The following is a 14,908-nucleotide window of genomic DNA, read 5'->3' as shown; positions in this document are numbered from 1 at the left end:
CATTCAAGAGGTGCAGTTAAAGCCTGTAGAAACTGAAAGAAAGTGAGCCCATCTAGTCAAGAGGCAGTGGAGGGTCATGAATTGGAATGGGGCATTGTGGTCCCGGGGCAAGGCCACTCCTGAGAATGGACAGTGGAGGTTGCCGGGTCGGGTGGTGGCAGCTAGCCCCGTGCTGCTCCAGCGGCGGACCAGCAGCATCAGCATCCCCTGGGCACCTGTTAGAAACGCAGACTCTCAAACCCACCACAGACCTGCTGTAACAGAATCTGCATTTTCACAAGATGCCCGGTGGGTCATAGGCACCATGAAGTTGGAGACAAGCTGCCCTGGGTGCGGTATTCTCCACCCTGGTTGCACGTTAGAATTGCCTGGCAATTCTGAAAAATAGCAGTGCACAAGTTCACAGTCTCCACCCCAAAGATTTTGATTTCATTGGTCTGGGGCAGGACCTAGGCATCAAAGTTCAAAAAAAACCTTCCTGCGTGGTTCTCATGTTCAGCAAACATTGAGAACCAGAGTTGAGAGGGAGACTGTGAAGTAAAGAGAAAATGCTTGAGGACCGTGGAGCTTGGGTTCACACCAAGACCCACAGGATCAAGCCTGGCTGGTCCAGGCGAGTGGGCTGCAGGGACATGTCCTCTCCATGGCAGGTGGGGCAGAAGGATCGGAGGACTCAGGCTCCTTGAGAGGTGGAGGGGGGGGTCAGTCTGCAGGTGTGAATGGAGACACCTGGGCAGAAGCAAGTACGAGTAGAAATCAAAGAACTGACTGGACTGCAGTGGTTCTTGGACTTCAGCATGCATCAGAATCACCCGGAGGGCTTATTAAAAGATGCTTTGTTGGACCACACCACCAGAATTTCTGATTTGGACAGTCTGGGCTGGGGCCAAGAATGTGCATGCGAATCTGGTAGGACCCAGGGACACAGGTGTGGAATGGTGGACAAGTCACTTATATCTTCTTGGCCTCAGTTTCCTCATTGGTAAAATGTTTGGTCCAGATCATGGTTTTCTCAACTTAGGCACTAAGGCTGTCTTGGGCCTGAAAATTCTTTGTTGCAAGGATCTGTCTTGTGCGTTTCAGGATGTTTAGCTACATCCCTGGCCTCTACCCACTAAATGCAAGCAGCAACCTCCCCCCTAGTTGTGACAACAAACATGTCTCCATATGTGGCCAAATGTCCCCTGGGGAGGGCAGGTGCAAAATCACCCCCAGTAGAGGACGCTGGTTTCTACATAGCTCTCCATTTTTGCTTGTTTTCTTAAGGGGTGGAGAAAGCACCTTTTTTATTTCATGGAAACCTATGTCTCTAAATTGTAACAAACATGATTATTTTCAGAGCAAAACAAATTTCTCTGAAATGGTATATATTAGATGAGGAGCTGTGTGTGGCTGGCAGTGTTCCTACTGGTAGAAGGCCTTGTGGGGAAGTAGCTAAAAGTATATGCTTTGGCCCCAGACTGCCCGATTTTAACGCAGGTTGCCCCACTTACCAACTGTTGGACATCTGGCAAGTTTCATTTTTCTTTTAACTTTTTATTTTGAATTTATTTTAGAATTGTAGGAAATCATAGAAAACCAATTACAGAAAAGTTGCAAAATAGTATAGAGTTCCCTCATGCCTCCCCTAATGCCTGCATCTTCCAGGACTGTAGCACAGTCTTCACTGCCTTCAGCCTCAGTTTCCCCATCTATGAAATGAGGATCCACCTGTCTCATACAGCTGTTGAAAGGACTGAATGGGTTAATTCATATAAAATTCTCAGAAGAGCGCCTGGTACATACTAAGTGCTCAGTAAATGGCAGTTATTATTCTGCTATTGTTCCCCGTGGCCAAAGTGATGAGTCTCTAGTGGGGAAACGGACCCCCAGAGTGAGGAGTGTACCTGGCACCTTAGACACAGTCCGTACCTACTTGTGTGTGCACCCCCACCTGGCTGGGCTGCAGTTTAATCCGTATGATCCTGGTTCACCAGCTTCTACCCACCCCCCACCCCACCGCCTCCTGAAGGACCTCTGGACTTTACCAGGCCCCCTGGACCCTGGGCACTGTTACAGTCCAGTGGCTTGTTCTGTGGACCTCAGCTGCTTTTAAGGCAGCAAGGAAATGCCAGGCAGACGGCCTCCTGTCCTGCGTGAGCCGGGCCATCAGAGGCTGCTCTCAGCAGTGAGGCTCCAGCCTTAACTGCCTCCTCGAGTCTGTCCAACACTCTCCCTCAAGAGCCCCCGCCGAATTTTACACAAAAGCACAGATGCTGCAAGTCCTACAGTGCCTCACAGATTCTCACTGAGCGTGAGGTGTCTGGGCCTCGGGGTGCAGGAGAGAGTGCTGAGTCAGAGCGAGTGGCAGAAAGGGCCCCGGGCTCTGGCCTTAGCCCAAAGGTGTCAGAGCCATTTGCAAGTAGTAATGAAAGTCCCTTGCCTACTCCACCACAAGGAGAGAGCTCTGTGTATTTTACAGGTGGCAGGACCGGGGCGGAAGGAGAGACCCCAGCCTTCCCCACTCGCAGGCCTCGCGGGGTGATGAGGGTGGCGAGAGGCCCCATGGCCCAGCAGTGCTACGAGTGCCATGGGAACCAGCAGAACCCAAGCTGTTTGGCCAGCGTGCTGGGTGCTGGAGGCTGCCTCTGCCAGGACGCACTGACATGCTGTGCGCGGAAAAGACGTTTCAGCCTCCAGCTAACTGCTGTGAGCTCAGGCGCGTTCTGTCATCAGAGCTTCACTTGGGAAAGCAGCGGAATCCCAGCTGTGGACCCGCCGGGCGCTCTGGCAGATACCGCCTTCTGGGCACTGGAGAGAGCCTCGCCCGCGGTGGATGGCCCAGTGGCCTTCAGGCTCTCTTCCTCTCTCTCTCCTTCTCTCTCTCTGTCTCTGTCTGGCTGTGTGGCTGTCTCTCTGGTCCAGCTGTCTCTCTGTTTCTGTCTCTCTCTTTTATAAGTGTTCCAGCTTTAATTCTCTCTGTCTCTGTCTGTCTCTCTCTTTCTTTTGTTTATGGTCCAGCTCTCTCTCTCTCCCTCCCTCTCCTTCTCTGTATCTCTGTCTCTCTCTGTCTCTCTCTCTCTCTGGTACGTGGTCCAGCTGGCTCTCTGTCTCTCTCTTGTTTAAGATCCAACTGTTCCTCTCTCCTTCTCTCTTACATACACTCCAGCTGTTTTTCTCTGTGCTTCTCTCTCTCTCTCTCTCTCTCTCTCTCTCTCTCTCTCTCTCTGTCTTTCTGTCTCTGTCTCTGTCCCTCTCACTCACACACACACACGCACACACACATATCCCTGCAGCCCAACTCCACGGAACCCCTGACTATTCCAAACACCCTGATCACAGCTGATATGCATGGAGCCTCATTCAAACCTTTGCCTTGGCCCCAGCTTCCTGGCTTTGCTCTCAAGAGCCCTGAGAGGCTAGAAATACTTAGAGACATTCCAGGCCTGGCTGGACAAGTGAGCCCCTTTTGTCTTCCCTTCTTTTGCTGATCATTATCACACACGCTTTTCCAAAGCACCAGATGTTCATTTCTGTCTCTCCTTCCACTGCTATAAGTATGATCTAGAATCTAGATCTAACTAGGTCCACCTTCGGCTTATTAAATCCCCTCCGGCTCCAGACCACGTTTAAGGAAAAGTCTAATCTCTTCAGAAAGGCACGCATAGCCCCTGGGGATCTGGCCCAGCCTCCCTTTGCTTTGTCCCCCGCTCCTCACCATACCCTCCATCCCTATCGGAGTCGCCTGTGTTTTCCAGGTTCGTTCCAGAGATGTAGACGGAGGGGTAGCCGAGAGGGTTAGATCCAGATGAGGACACACTGCAGTGATGGCGGCGGTCACATCAAGAGTGCCCATGTTAGCTGCTATTTTTGAGCGTTTTCTGTGTGCTAAACTCCTTGCGGACTTTATTTCATTTACTCCTAGAACAAGCCTAGGGGGTAGGTCCTAGCGTTCTCTCCACCATGTAGCAGCTAAGAGCCCAGGCTCCAGAATCCACATGCCTGGATTCAGATGCAGACGCCAGCACTTAGCAGCTGTGTAGGGCTCAGCAAACTACTCTACCTCTTGGGATGATGGTACTAAAGAGCCCTGGCTCAGAGCATCCTGGTGAGGATCACATGACATAATACAGAACAATGCTCAAGACAGCGGTCAGTGTGGACAGGACTGGCGGTCAGGGTTGTTTGCTGTTCACCCCCAACCTCTTAGGCACCATGTGATAAGCGTGGATATGGGGATACGGGTGGCCAGATTTCTTTTGGACATGCACCCAGTGCCCATCGGTAAAGAGCCCAGGGCTCAGTCACCAGTCCTGTCCTTCCATGAAGGGGGGCCCAGAGCAAGTGTTTGTGTTGTGTGACCACAGCGTCCCAGCCTTAGCTACCGCTCCGCCGCTGGTACGCAGAGGGAGCATTTTCCGATGACTTGTTCACCAGGTAAAAAGCATTCAAGATGCAATTCGAGATAAGAAGCAGCGGTTCAACTTCCTTGGAGAGGAGATTAGCCTGAACCCTTCTGTGGGCATCTTCATCACCATGAACCCAGGCTACGCCGGCCGCACGGAGCTGCCAGAAAACCTCAAGGCTCTGTTCAGGTGAGCGTCTGCTCTGCCCCGTGCAAGGGCCCCAGAGAGAAGCTTCTTTTATTTTTTCCACTGAAAATGTATGACATATACATTAAAAGAAATGTGGAACATATAAAAAGGTAGATTTTACAAAACCACGTTTAATGCCATCACCAGTAAAATTATTTTTTGCTTAATTGTGTTCTTTTCTTTACAGGCATATAAAGTCATGCATTTGTAGTCTACGTGTGTGGTCTACACACAGTTTTGTATTTTCATTTCATAGCCTATCATAATCCTATCATAAATGGTTTCTTCTTCTGTTAGGTATTCTTAAGAAATCTCATTTCATGACTGCATTTTATTCTATCAAATGCATGGTCCACAATGTAGTTAACTAGTCCACAGTAGTTAAATGTAACAGTTAAAATAAATTTATTCATCATGGTATAATATACATAAGTATTTTTTTTGTATGCATGATTGTTTTCTTTGGCTAGCTTCCCAGGAATGGAATCGCTGGATTAACAGGGAGGAACTTCTTTAAGGCTCTTGATACACATTACCGAATTGCTTTCTACAGAGAGCTGTGCTGAATGACCGCCTCACGGGGGACACATGACAGCACCTCTTTTATTTCACCTTGGCCACCAGTGGATATTGCCACGCTTTTAAATCTTCTTGATTGAGATAAGAAAGCACAAAAGCATTTCCTAGCAGGGGCTGGAGTCTTCGTTCTTTTTTCAGAAAAGAGAAGTCAGCCCAACAAAGAGAAAGCTGAAAGATCCTTCATGGCTTCTGATTGTCTGTCTACTGAACTGGTACCTGAGTGGGAGGCTGTGAGAGCGAAAACAAAAGCTGTCTGTCTCGTCTTTGGACTGAGACCCAGCGCTCTCTGTTGCAGACACAGAGGCCCAGGAGGCCACTGGAAAGCTCCCTGTGTCCTTCAGTCCCTCACTTTCACTGCTCCAGGGGTGGGGCGGTACCTCCTCCTTCAGGCAGGTCCCCACCTTAACCAAGAATGTCAGCAGGCTGTGGGAACTGGTGTCACAGAGTACTATACTGATCACTATTTGCTTATGCAAAGTATTTATTAAGTAAACTGTGTGCTATGAACAATACTGGACAGGGGTTATCACCCTGATAAGAATTATTCCTCACATTTTTTCCCCTGAATTTAAAGGGAACATATGCCCATAGAAGAAAATTTGGGGGAAAAACAGAAAAGTACTTGTAAAAATAATAAGTACAAACATCTACTTTCACATTTAACTCTCACAAAAACCCTATGAGGTAGATACTATTAGGATCCCCCTTTGAACTGTGAGAAAACAGATTCAGCAGATTTCCCAGGGTGGTAACCGTAGTTACTAAGGTTAGCTAGTAACCGAATTAGTAAGCAGCAGAACTAGAGTTTGAACCTAGGCAGTCTGATGCCAGACTCTGCTCTGCCCACCCCAGTCCTATCATCCAGAGAAAGTCAGTGTGACCCCTTGCCACCTGCCTTCCAGTATTGTGGGGGCAGAGTATTTCTTTTCCAAACTTGGGATCAGACTCTATAGTGTTTCGTACCCTGCCTTCATTAATTAATGTTTTCCTGTGTCATTAAATAGTTTTTCTTCTACAGCATTATTTTTCACAGCTGCATTGCACTCTGTTGTACGGATGCATATTTAACCTTATTTTAGGTTACAAATTAATTTTGAGAATCTAAGTATTTCCTTGCTCCTTTGAATTTGAATCTAATTTAATATAATATAAGGGGAAAATGTACTTGAATGATATGTTTTTGAAATTTTTATATCAGTGTAGGGAAAATGCAATTAAAGAAACGTAACAACTTTAGTCTCCTATCACATACCTAATGAATTAATTTTAAAATTAACTAATTTTAAAATAAAATGTTTCTAGACCTAGAGGGGAAAAAATCACAATAAATCCTTATATATAGACAAAAATCCCCTTCTATAGTCTCATATTTGCCATTTTGTGGCAAAGTGGGGTTCATAGGTGCCTACTTCAGACCTCAGAATTACGTACTGACATTTGTATGCAAATAAGCATAGAATAAGTTTGATCATCTAGACTTGGAGGAGACAAGTTTTGAGGAGGAGAAATAGATTCTCATTTTCTTGCAGGTAACAAGAGAGACTCTATTCCTCAACCTTAGCCCCTGATCTATGATAGAAGATCACTAATTGGTAATCTGCTAATTACTGAGGCTTTACTAATCTGTGCCTTGTATAAGGCACACTGGACCCAAGTTATAAGACTTGCATTGTAGCCCCACCTCTGTCCCCATCTGCTCACATCATCCATCACCTTGAGCAAGAGAGTTTACTCCCTTTATCCTTACTAACTCATCTTAACATTGAAAGTCTTCAGTGAAATAATTGCTAAGGTCTCAGTTTTCACACTCACACATGCCTCCGTCCGTGATCTCAGCCAGTGTCTCTTGTCTTACAAGCTCCCCTCCACTGTGGTTGGGACTGTCTCAGCCCTCTGTCTTCCTTACACAGGCCTTGCGCGATGGTTGTTCCAGACTTTGAGTTGATCTGTGAAATCATGCTTGTGGCAGAAGGATTCATTGAAGCACGGTTACTAGCCAGGAAGTTCATCACCCTTTACAAGTTGTGCAAAGAGCTTCTCTCTAAACAGGTACAATCCCTGGTTAGACCAGGCGACCAGTTGTGTGTGATTGTCCCATCTCCGGACGGGTTCTGGAACCAGTGTGTTAGGGAAACATTAGAACCTTCTCATAGAGAGTCACTGTGCCCATAAGCATATTACATGCTCTAGAAACATCTATAATAAAGATTCATGTTCATTTTCTTAGCCCAGCATTAAAAAAAAACACAACGATTTGGGCACAGAACTCCCTTTTCAGTAGAATACTTAGCAGCACCTCATAGATCACCAGTGTCCCATGAGAAACATTGCAGTGGTGAATGAAAGCCCTTGGAGGGAGTGGTCTGTACCTGAAGGAACGAGAGATGGGAGGAGGGTGGGGGAGAGAGAGTCAGGCATTAAGCAGCACCGCGCTGCTCATTGCTGCTGCTCCTTAAGTGTGGCTTCTGCCCAGGGCCGGCCCCCTTCCAGAAGAGACCTTACAACATGACCCAGAGCCTCCAAGGTTTATGCCTTAGATGGAGAATTTCTTGGTGTCACGGACAGCCAATCAAGCTTCCTGGGCGTTCCCAATGAGCTTCTCTTTCCTTTCGGGTGTTTACTTGGGTCACCTTTGCTGCCACAAAGTGAGCTCTCTCAGTCCTGTGAAATCTGTCCAAAATGGATTTAGGAAAAAAAAAAAAAAAAAGAAGCCACCTCCCCTGTTTTCTCAACACTTCCCAGGCCCTGGCTCACTGCATCCTCTCTGTCGGTTCTCAGCCAGCAGTGGCTTCAGCCCAGTGACTCACGTTCCCGTCTCGATCCCAGACTTCTCTGTTGAACTCAAAGCCTGTATATTCAGTGGTATGCCACAGGTCCCCTGGTTGTCTAAAATACACCTCCAGCTCAGTATCTAAAGCCAGTGGTCCTGCCAGCTCCACCGCAGGCCCACTGCTGCATTCAGGGCTTCAGGAGAACAATCGCTTACTCACTTGCTGATTCTGGAAGCCTGGAGTTATCCTTGACACCTTCCTCTTCCTCAGCCCCACATTTAATCATGAATGAACGGCTGTTCTTTCTACCCTGTGGATATTTCTCAAATACTTCTTTCTTTCTACCACTTTTGTTGCAAGCACCCATGTCTCTTAGTTGGAAGTTCCTCTCTGCTAGTTTCTCTACCTCTACTCTAGTCCTTCATGTCTATTCTTTAGCCACCAGCTGGAGGGGTCATTTAAAAATGGTACTCATTGTACTTAGGATAAAGACCAGCGTCCTTATCACTGTCTGCAAAAGACCACGTGCGGCCCTGTCTCCTGCCTCTTCCGAGGCGCCAGGTCACAGCCCTCCCCGGGGTGTGCTCCTGCACCTGCGCTGCTCTTTCAGTTCAGTGTACGATGAAGGCGAAGGACACGGTGGCTGCGCCTGGACTAAGGATCAGACTTCCCTGAAGAAACAATATCAAGGAAGGCCTGAGGGGACTTCCCTGGTGGCACAGTGGTTAAGAATCTGCCTGCCAATGCAGGGGACACGGGTTCAAGCCCTGGTCCGAGAAGATCCCACATGCCATGAAGCAGCTAAGCCTGTGCGCCACAACTGCTGAGCCTGCACTCTAGAGCCCGTGAGCCTCAACTACTGAGCCTGTGCTCTAGGGCCCCAGAGCCACAACTACTGAGCCCGCGTGCCACAACTACTGAAGCCTGCGCGCCTAGAGCCCGTGCCCTGCAACAAGAGAAGCCACCACAATGAGAAGCCCGCGCACTGCAACGAAGAGTAGCCCCTGCTCGCCGCAACTAGAGAAAGCCCGAGTGCAGCAACGAAGACCCAACACAGCCAAAAATAAATAAATAAATAAATAAAAAGTTGAAAGAAAAGGAAGACCTGGGATCCAGTCAAGCCCAGATGAGGAGGAAGTGCAGTCAAGGCCGGAAGGAACGGGTTGTCCCCAGCCTCAGGAGTGGGGTCCTGAGTCAGTTTTATGTTTCTGCGTTCCTTGCACACTGAATTGTCTTCTGTAGCAAGCATCACAGCTCTAATTAAATAACGACCTGCTGTGAAGCAAGTAGCAGAGCTGGGACTTGAACGGAGGTCTGTCTGGAGCGCACGCTCCACCCCTTCCTCACCACTCCACTCCCAGCCCTGGTGTCAGCAGTGTGCTCCACCATCCCACGAGCCTACACTCAGAACCTGTGACCTCTGGGTGCCTCCTTTGACAAAAATTTTAAGGAACTTTTTTTTTTCTCCTTTTCTCAGAGTTTGAAGGCCTCTTTGAGGCAAGTACGCTCACCTTCGGCCACCTCTGAGAACTAACACATCTCCCTCCTTGACAACCCTTCCACCCTCTGAATGTTCAAGGAGTAGCCAGATAGGTTTGGAAGCAGTCTGTTTAACCTCCCTGACCCCCAGCCCCCCATGTGCTCTGTGTCTGCTCTGTCGTCATAACAGCCAGAAAAGTGACTAATGTCAGACCAGGAACTAGGATCCTGGATCATGATCTACTATGTCGTTAATCTTTTCCTTTGCCTCTGCCTTGCCCTCAAAAGTGACCTAGTACTCGTGTGCTATCTAATCCTGCGGACACTAGCCCGAGCCCTTGGGGTTGTGCATCCCAGCAGCTCTCGTCTAACCCTGCTGCCTTCCCGCAGGATCACTATGACTGGGGCCTGAGGGCCATCAAGTCCGTGCTGGTGGTGGCGGGATCCCTGAAGCGAGGAGATCCTGACCGGCCCGAGGACCAGGTCCTGATGCGCTCCCTGCGAGACTTCAACATCCCCAAGATTGTGACAGACGACATACCCGTGTTCATGGGCCTGATCGGGGACCTGTTTCCTGCCCTGAATGTCCCTCGGAGGAGAGACCTCAACTTCGAAGCTTTGGTTAGGAAGGCTGTGGTGGAGCTGAAGCTGCAGGCTGAGGACAACTTTGTGCTCAAGGTACAGGGTTTTCCCTCCCAACATTTTTTTGTCTCTATAATTCTTTTCTTGGACAGTGGATTATACTTCATCCTTAATCCAAAGTGTAGCTTTAGAGGTACAGATACTTATCGACTTTGCAATAACTCAGTTCATCTCAGTAGCTCTTTATTGGCACATCCACAGTGTGGAATGTGCGGTGAGGAATGCAAAAGAAGGACAAAGCCCCTACCGTCAGGGGGTTCACATTCTCATGGGAGGAATGAGACACAGGCTTTGCTATAGCACGTGTTCCTTTCATGTGAATTACTTCATGCACCACTATACAGGAATGACAGTCAGGTAAAGTGGAAGCTGTGTTGGTTCTTATGCATTTTTCTGATCTTGAAAATGCTTTGAAGTGATCAGGGACAGGCTTTACACAATTAAAGAAAAACCTGAGGGTGGTAGATAGAATAATTCCTCCCCCTACCCCGCCAAAGATGTCCACAACCTAATCCCCAGAATTTGTGAACGTGTTACATTACGTGGCAAGGGGGGATTAAGGTCACAGAGGGCGTTAAGGTTGCTAATCAGCTGACCAGGCTGTGGGGAGATGATCCGGGTTTATCCAGGTGGCCCAGTATAATCACGACGGTCTTTCTAAGTGAAAGAGGGAGACAGAGAGTGTCAGTGACCCCACGGAGGAAGACTCAACCAGCCACTGCTGGTTTTCAGGGTGGAGGACGGGGCCATGAGCCAGGGAGTGTGGGCAGTCCCTAGACGCTAGAAAAGGCAAGAGAACCAACCCCCACCAACACACACACACAGCTTTCAGAAGGAATCAGCCCTCAACACCTTGATTTGAGCACAGTTAAGACTTCTGACAACCCAAACTGTAAGCTAATAAATTTCTGTCATTTTAAGACATAAAGTCTGCAGTAATTTGTTACAGCCATAGAAAATGAATACATTTAGCAATAGACATAGACTTTAAGAAAGAAAACCTGAAACTTTAGTGCAAGTATAGCTAGTCTCATGGCTGTAGGAACCATGGAGGTTCGTGCTGTTTTCTGGGGAGGCTTAGGGTGGGTGAAGTCACTTGCTCATGTATTAAAACAGTGGATTAGTGAAGAAGGCTCCATCTACATCCGATCTTTAGTTCTTTATTAGAAATTCATACACCTATGATCTACCTCTTGAAAAAAGAAGCACAGGCCCCCAGATTTAAGGTTTCAGAGGACAAACGGACATGAGGTAGGTTGCAAATGCTCTCTAGTGACTTCACTGCGCTAGTGTTTTTATTGGGATTAGGATGCATTGTTGAGCTTTGAGGGCTTTGGATACAACATTCTGTACATTTTGAGTGGTCTGCGCAATCTTGTTTTTCCATGAGTCTGTTTGCAGAAGGTAACATTTTTAGGATGTATCGATGTTGTTACAGTAGAAGTGCCTGCACACAAATAACTAAACCTGGAGGGAGGATGTGACAGGTGCCACAAGAGAGGGTCCTGGAATACAGGGATACGGGCAGAATTTTTTTTTCCTGTACTGTTACATCTCCAGGATATGCCACCAAGCTGCTTCACAGGAGAGAAAGTGCTCCCCCTTGAGGAACTTACAGACTGGGTGCTGGTTCCTTCTCCATTCCAGGTGGGGTTTCTAGCACACAGTACTTGCATTGGTTGAGATTAAGCTCTGGCTACAGATAAACAGAACTGGTGTCTGCTTTCATTTCTGAGATTACCTTTTACAGAAGAGAGCAAAGCATCACCTGGTCCTTTGCAGCTGTGATTGGTTTTGCCCGTGGAGCAATCCCCACTCCCAACCTCTCTCCTCTTAAGTTTGGTAGATAGACTTTTTGAAGGTAGAGATGGGCAGGAAGCCCTCCCAGATAGAGGGAAGAGGGTCAGCCGAGGGTAGATGGGGAGAAATAGAGATTGTACAAGCCACAGCAAGAAGTCCAGTGTGGCTAGAGAAAAAGGTATTGGGGTGGGGGAGGGGGAGGGAGCAATAGGACCTGAGAGATAATAGGTGGCCGTGTTGTAGAGGGCTTTGGATGCCAGATGAGGGGTTTCCTCTGAAAGGCTCTGATCCTGAGGGGCACCCTCACCCCAGAGATGAGTTAATCCGATGAGGCTCCTAGGATGCAGGCACTGAGGCTGACATCTTAGAATCAGGACAGTCCACATCTTCCCAGCCTCTCTGAGAGTCTGCTAAGGCAAACGACCCTCCTTCCCCATTTTCTGCACTTTTTTCTGCTCAGAATCTCACTCTTTCTATTTATTTGTCAGTTGCCCCACATTGTTTCCTTCTTTTTCTTCCCTTCTTTTCATAACCACTTTCTGCTCCTCTGATAAGACAGATGCCATCTACTAAAGGTTCTTGCAGGAGATGATGTTTTCTACTGACTTTTCATTTACACTGTCCACTTGAACTGTTTTCTTTGAAATACAGTTGATTTACAATATTGTCTAATTTCTGCTGTATAGCACAGTACACTTGAACTTTTTAAAGTTACTTCATCAAAAACCTCTAGGGAAGCTCTGGTTTGAGAAGGCATCCTGCAATCTTTTAAAAGTGATAATATAACTTAAAAAAAAAAAGGAATAAGCCCATAGAAGTGTGAAAACTGGGAAGGGGATATAAGAATAGATTTCTGGAAAGATGGGAAGAGGATGAAAGCAGGTTGACAGATCAAACAGAGCAGGGGGGCTGCAGGCTCAAATATGCTTAGAAAGGGCTTCAGGGGAAGAGGAGCCAGGAGGCGGCCAGTCTGCCAAGCAGAACCCTGGAGAAGCTCAGGGCTTGGGCTAGGCAGTGAAGGAGGGCAGGAGTGGGGAAGAGGACTGAGAACACGGGGAGGGGGGGTGCCTTAAGCCGGTGGGGGAGGGCATTAAGTCTGTTTACCCAATCATTGTACCACTTAGCTCCCCACACTCTCCCCCAGCTCCCCCTTCTAGGCCCAGGTTCCCAAGAATGCGGACCATGCACAGCCAAGCATGTAACTGCAGCCGAAAAGAAAGGTCTAAGGGAATTTAATAAACTCTTTAGGAGGGAAACTATGACTGCTCTAAGAGTTTGAAGCCCATACATTCTGTTTGGGCTCCTCGGCCTGAAGGCCAGCACCTGCTCACTCACCCACAAGTAGAAGAATAAAGACAAAGGCCAAGATCTGACTGGGAGCACAGACCTCCCTCTCAGTCCTCCCTGCCTGGAAGGAGACCCGCATATCAAGCCGCAGACAGCACCCACCCCAGCCTCCTAGAAAACACAGTGCAGCTCTCCGTTTAAACCTGAGGCTCACCAGATACTGGAGGCAATCAACAACGCAGGAGACAGACAGACCGACAGACACCCACACACAAACGCACATACACACGCAGCAACTGACTCCAGGGGAAGTTAGGAAGAGAACGTTTTAAAGTCCTAATTAGTATCCTTAACGAAAATAAAGAAAACGAGATCCATAAAACAAGAATGAGATGCTATCAAAGTATTAAAAGAACTATTGGAGAATTGCAAAGAGCTCTTTGAAATGTAAAATTGAATCACTGATAACACACACAATTCAATGCGAGGATTGGAAGGTAAAGCCAAGGAAATCTCCCAGGATGAAACTATATATATATGTGTGTGTATGTGTATAACAAAGTATAATATATATAATACACACACAAAGAGAGACAGATAGTGTGAGAGTCAAGGTGACACATAGAGGATTATCTAGGTTACATAACGTGTTGCCAATGGGAATTCTAGAAAGAGAGCACTTGAAGAACTGGACAAACATGTGTCCAGATTACATGGGCTCAGTCAGTACTGAACAGAGTAGATTTCAATGGACTTATACCAAGAGGCGTCATAATGGAATTTCAGAAGTCAAGGGTCACCAGAAAAAGATAAAAGTTTCCTGGCAGGGTGACGGATTGAGAAGGTGGTACAGGTGACCCAGGAAGGAATGAAATTCAGGATGACATCAGAACCTCTCATCAGCAATATCAGGTAGTAGAGGACAAGGAAACCATTCCCTCAAAGCTCTGAGGGGAAATGATCTCAAAACTAATTACGTACCAAATTATCATTCAGGATATTTTCAAAGAGTTACAAATTTTACTATGTATGCATCCTATTTGATTAAGTTACTTGAGGACATACTATAGCAAAACCAGGATGAAAAACAAGAAAAATATCATGGGATTCAAAAATTTCAGAATCAAATAAAGGAAGTCCTTAAATTATAGCTGTTAGCAGACCTAGAAAGCAATCAATCCAAATCGAGTCAGGAAGTCCATGGTCTCTAAGGAAAAGGTCTCTACTGAAAAGTAGATATATTCAAAGGAAGAATAGATAAACAAGATGAAATGTCTCATGTGTTTTATTGAAATTCTCAGTTATGAGAACTAAGGCATATGTCTGTCTTAACAAAGAAAAAAAATTAAAAACACTAATAGAAAAAGGATTTTTTTAAAGTAAGTGTGAACCTGATATTGATCAATATATAGAGTGTAAGAAAAGAGTACCTATTTGACCTTGAATTGATGTTCAGAACATCCTCTGTCAAGTCGACATGAGGCCCACAGAGAACGTGATGTATTCCAGGCAACTGCTTCCTTCTGTAGTGAAAAATATCTACAATTGTAAAAATCTAAGCCGCTGTTTGTCTTCAACTCTTAGAATCATGGAAAATAGAGAAGGTCTAAATCTAAGTATGAAACAGAATGTAAATATTATCAAACATGGCAATGTAAGAGTATAATGTGTCTGGCAGAAGATAGGAGATGGAAACGAGAAGAAAAGGTAAAAGGAAGGATAGAGATACATATATATTTACCTTACAAAAGATACTGTCAAAAGTTGATGGATTAA

General features: G+C 46.7%; 1 protein-coding gene across 1 annotated transcript in view; it reads left to right on the top strand.

Moving 5' to 3' along the window:
* DNAH9 (dynein axonemal heavy chain 9) overlaps positions 1–14,908 on the top strand; it is a 304,275-nt gene that overhangs the window by 122,301 nt on the left and 167,066 nt on the right. Inside the window, exons 29-31 of the mRNA XM_032616402.1 lie at positions 4,417–4,574; positions 7,064–7,202; positions 9,794–10,081. Coding sequence (XP_032472293.1) covers positions 4,417–4,574; positions 7,064–7,202; positions 9,794–10,081 — 585 coding nt within the window. The remainder of the gene's footprint in view (positions 1–4,416; positions 4,575–7,063; positions 7,203–9,793; positions 10,082–14,908) is intronic.

Source organism: Phocoena sinus, chromosome 20 (assembly GCF_008692025.1).
Source record: "Phocoena sinus isolate mPhoSin1 chromosome 20, mPhoSin1.pri, whole genome shotgun sequence".
Classification (NCBI taxonomy): domain Eukaryota; kingdom Metazoa; phylum Chordata; class Mammalia; order Artiodactyla; family Phocoenidae; genus Phocoena; species Phocoena sinus.
The sequence above is the reverse complement of the archived record's forward strand: the minus strand, read 5'-3'. Positions and strand labels throughout refer to the sequence as shown.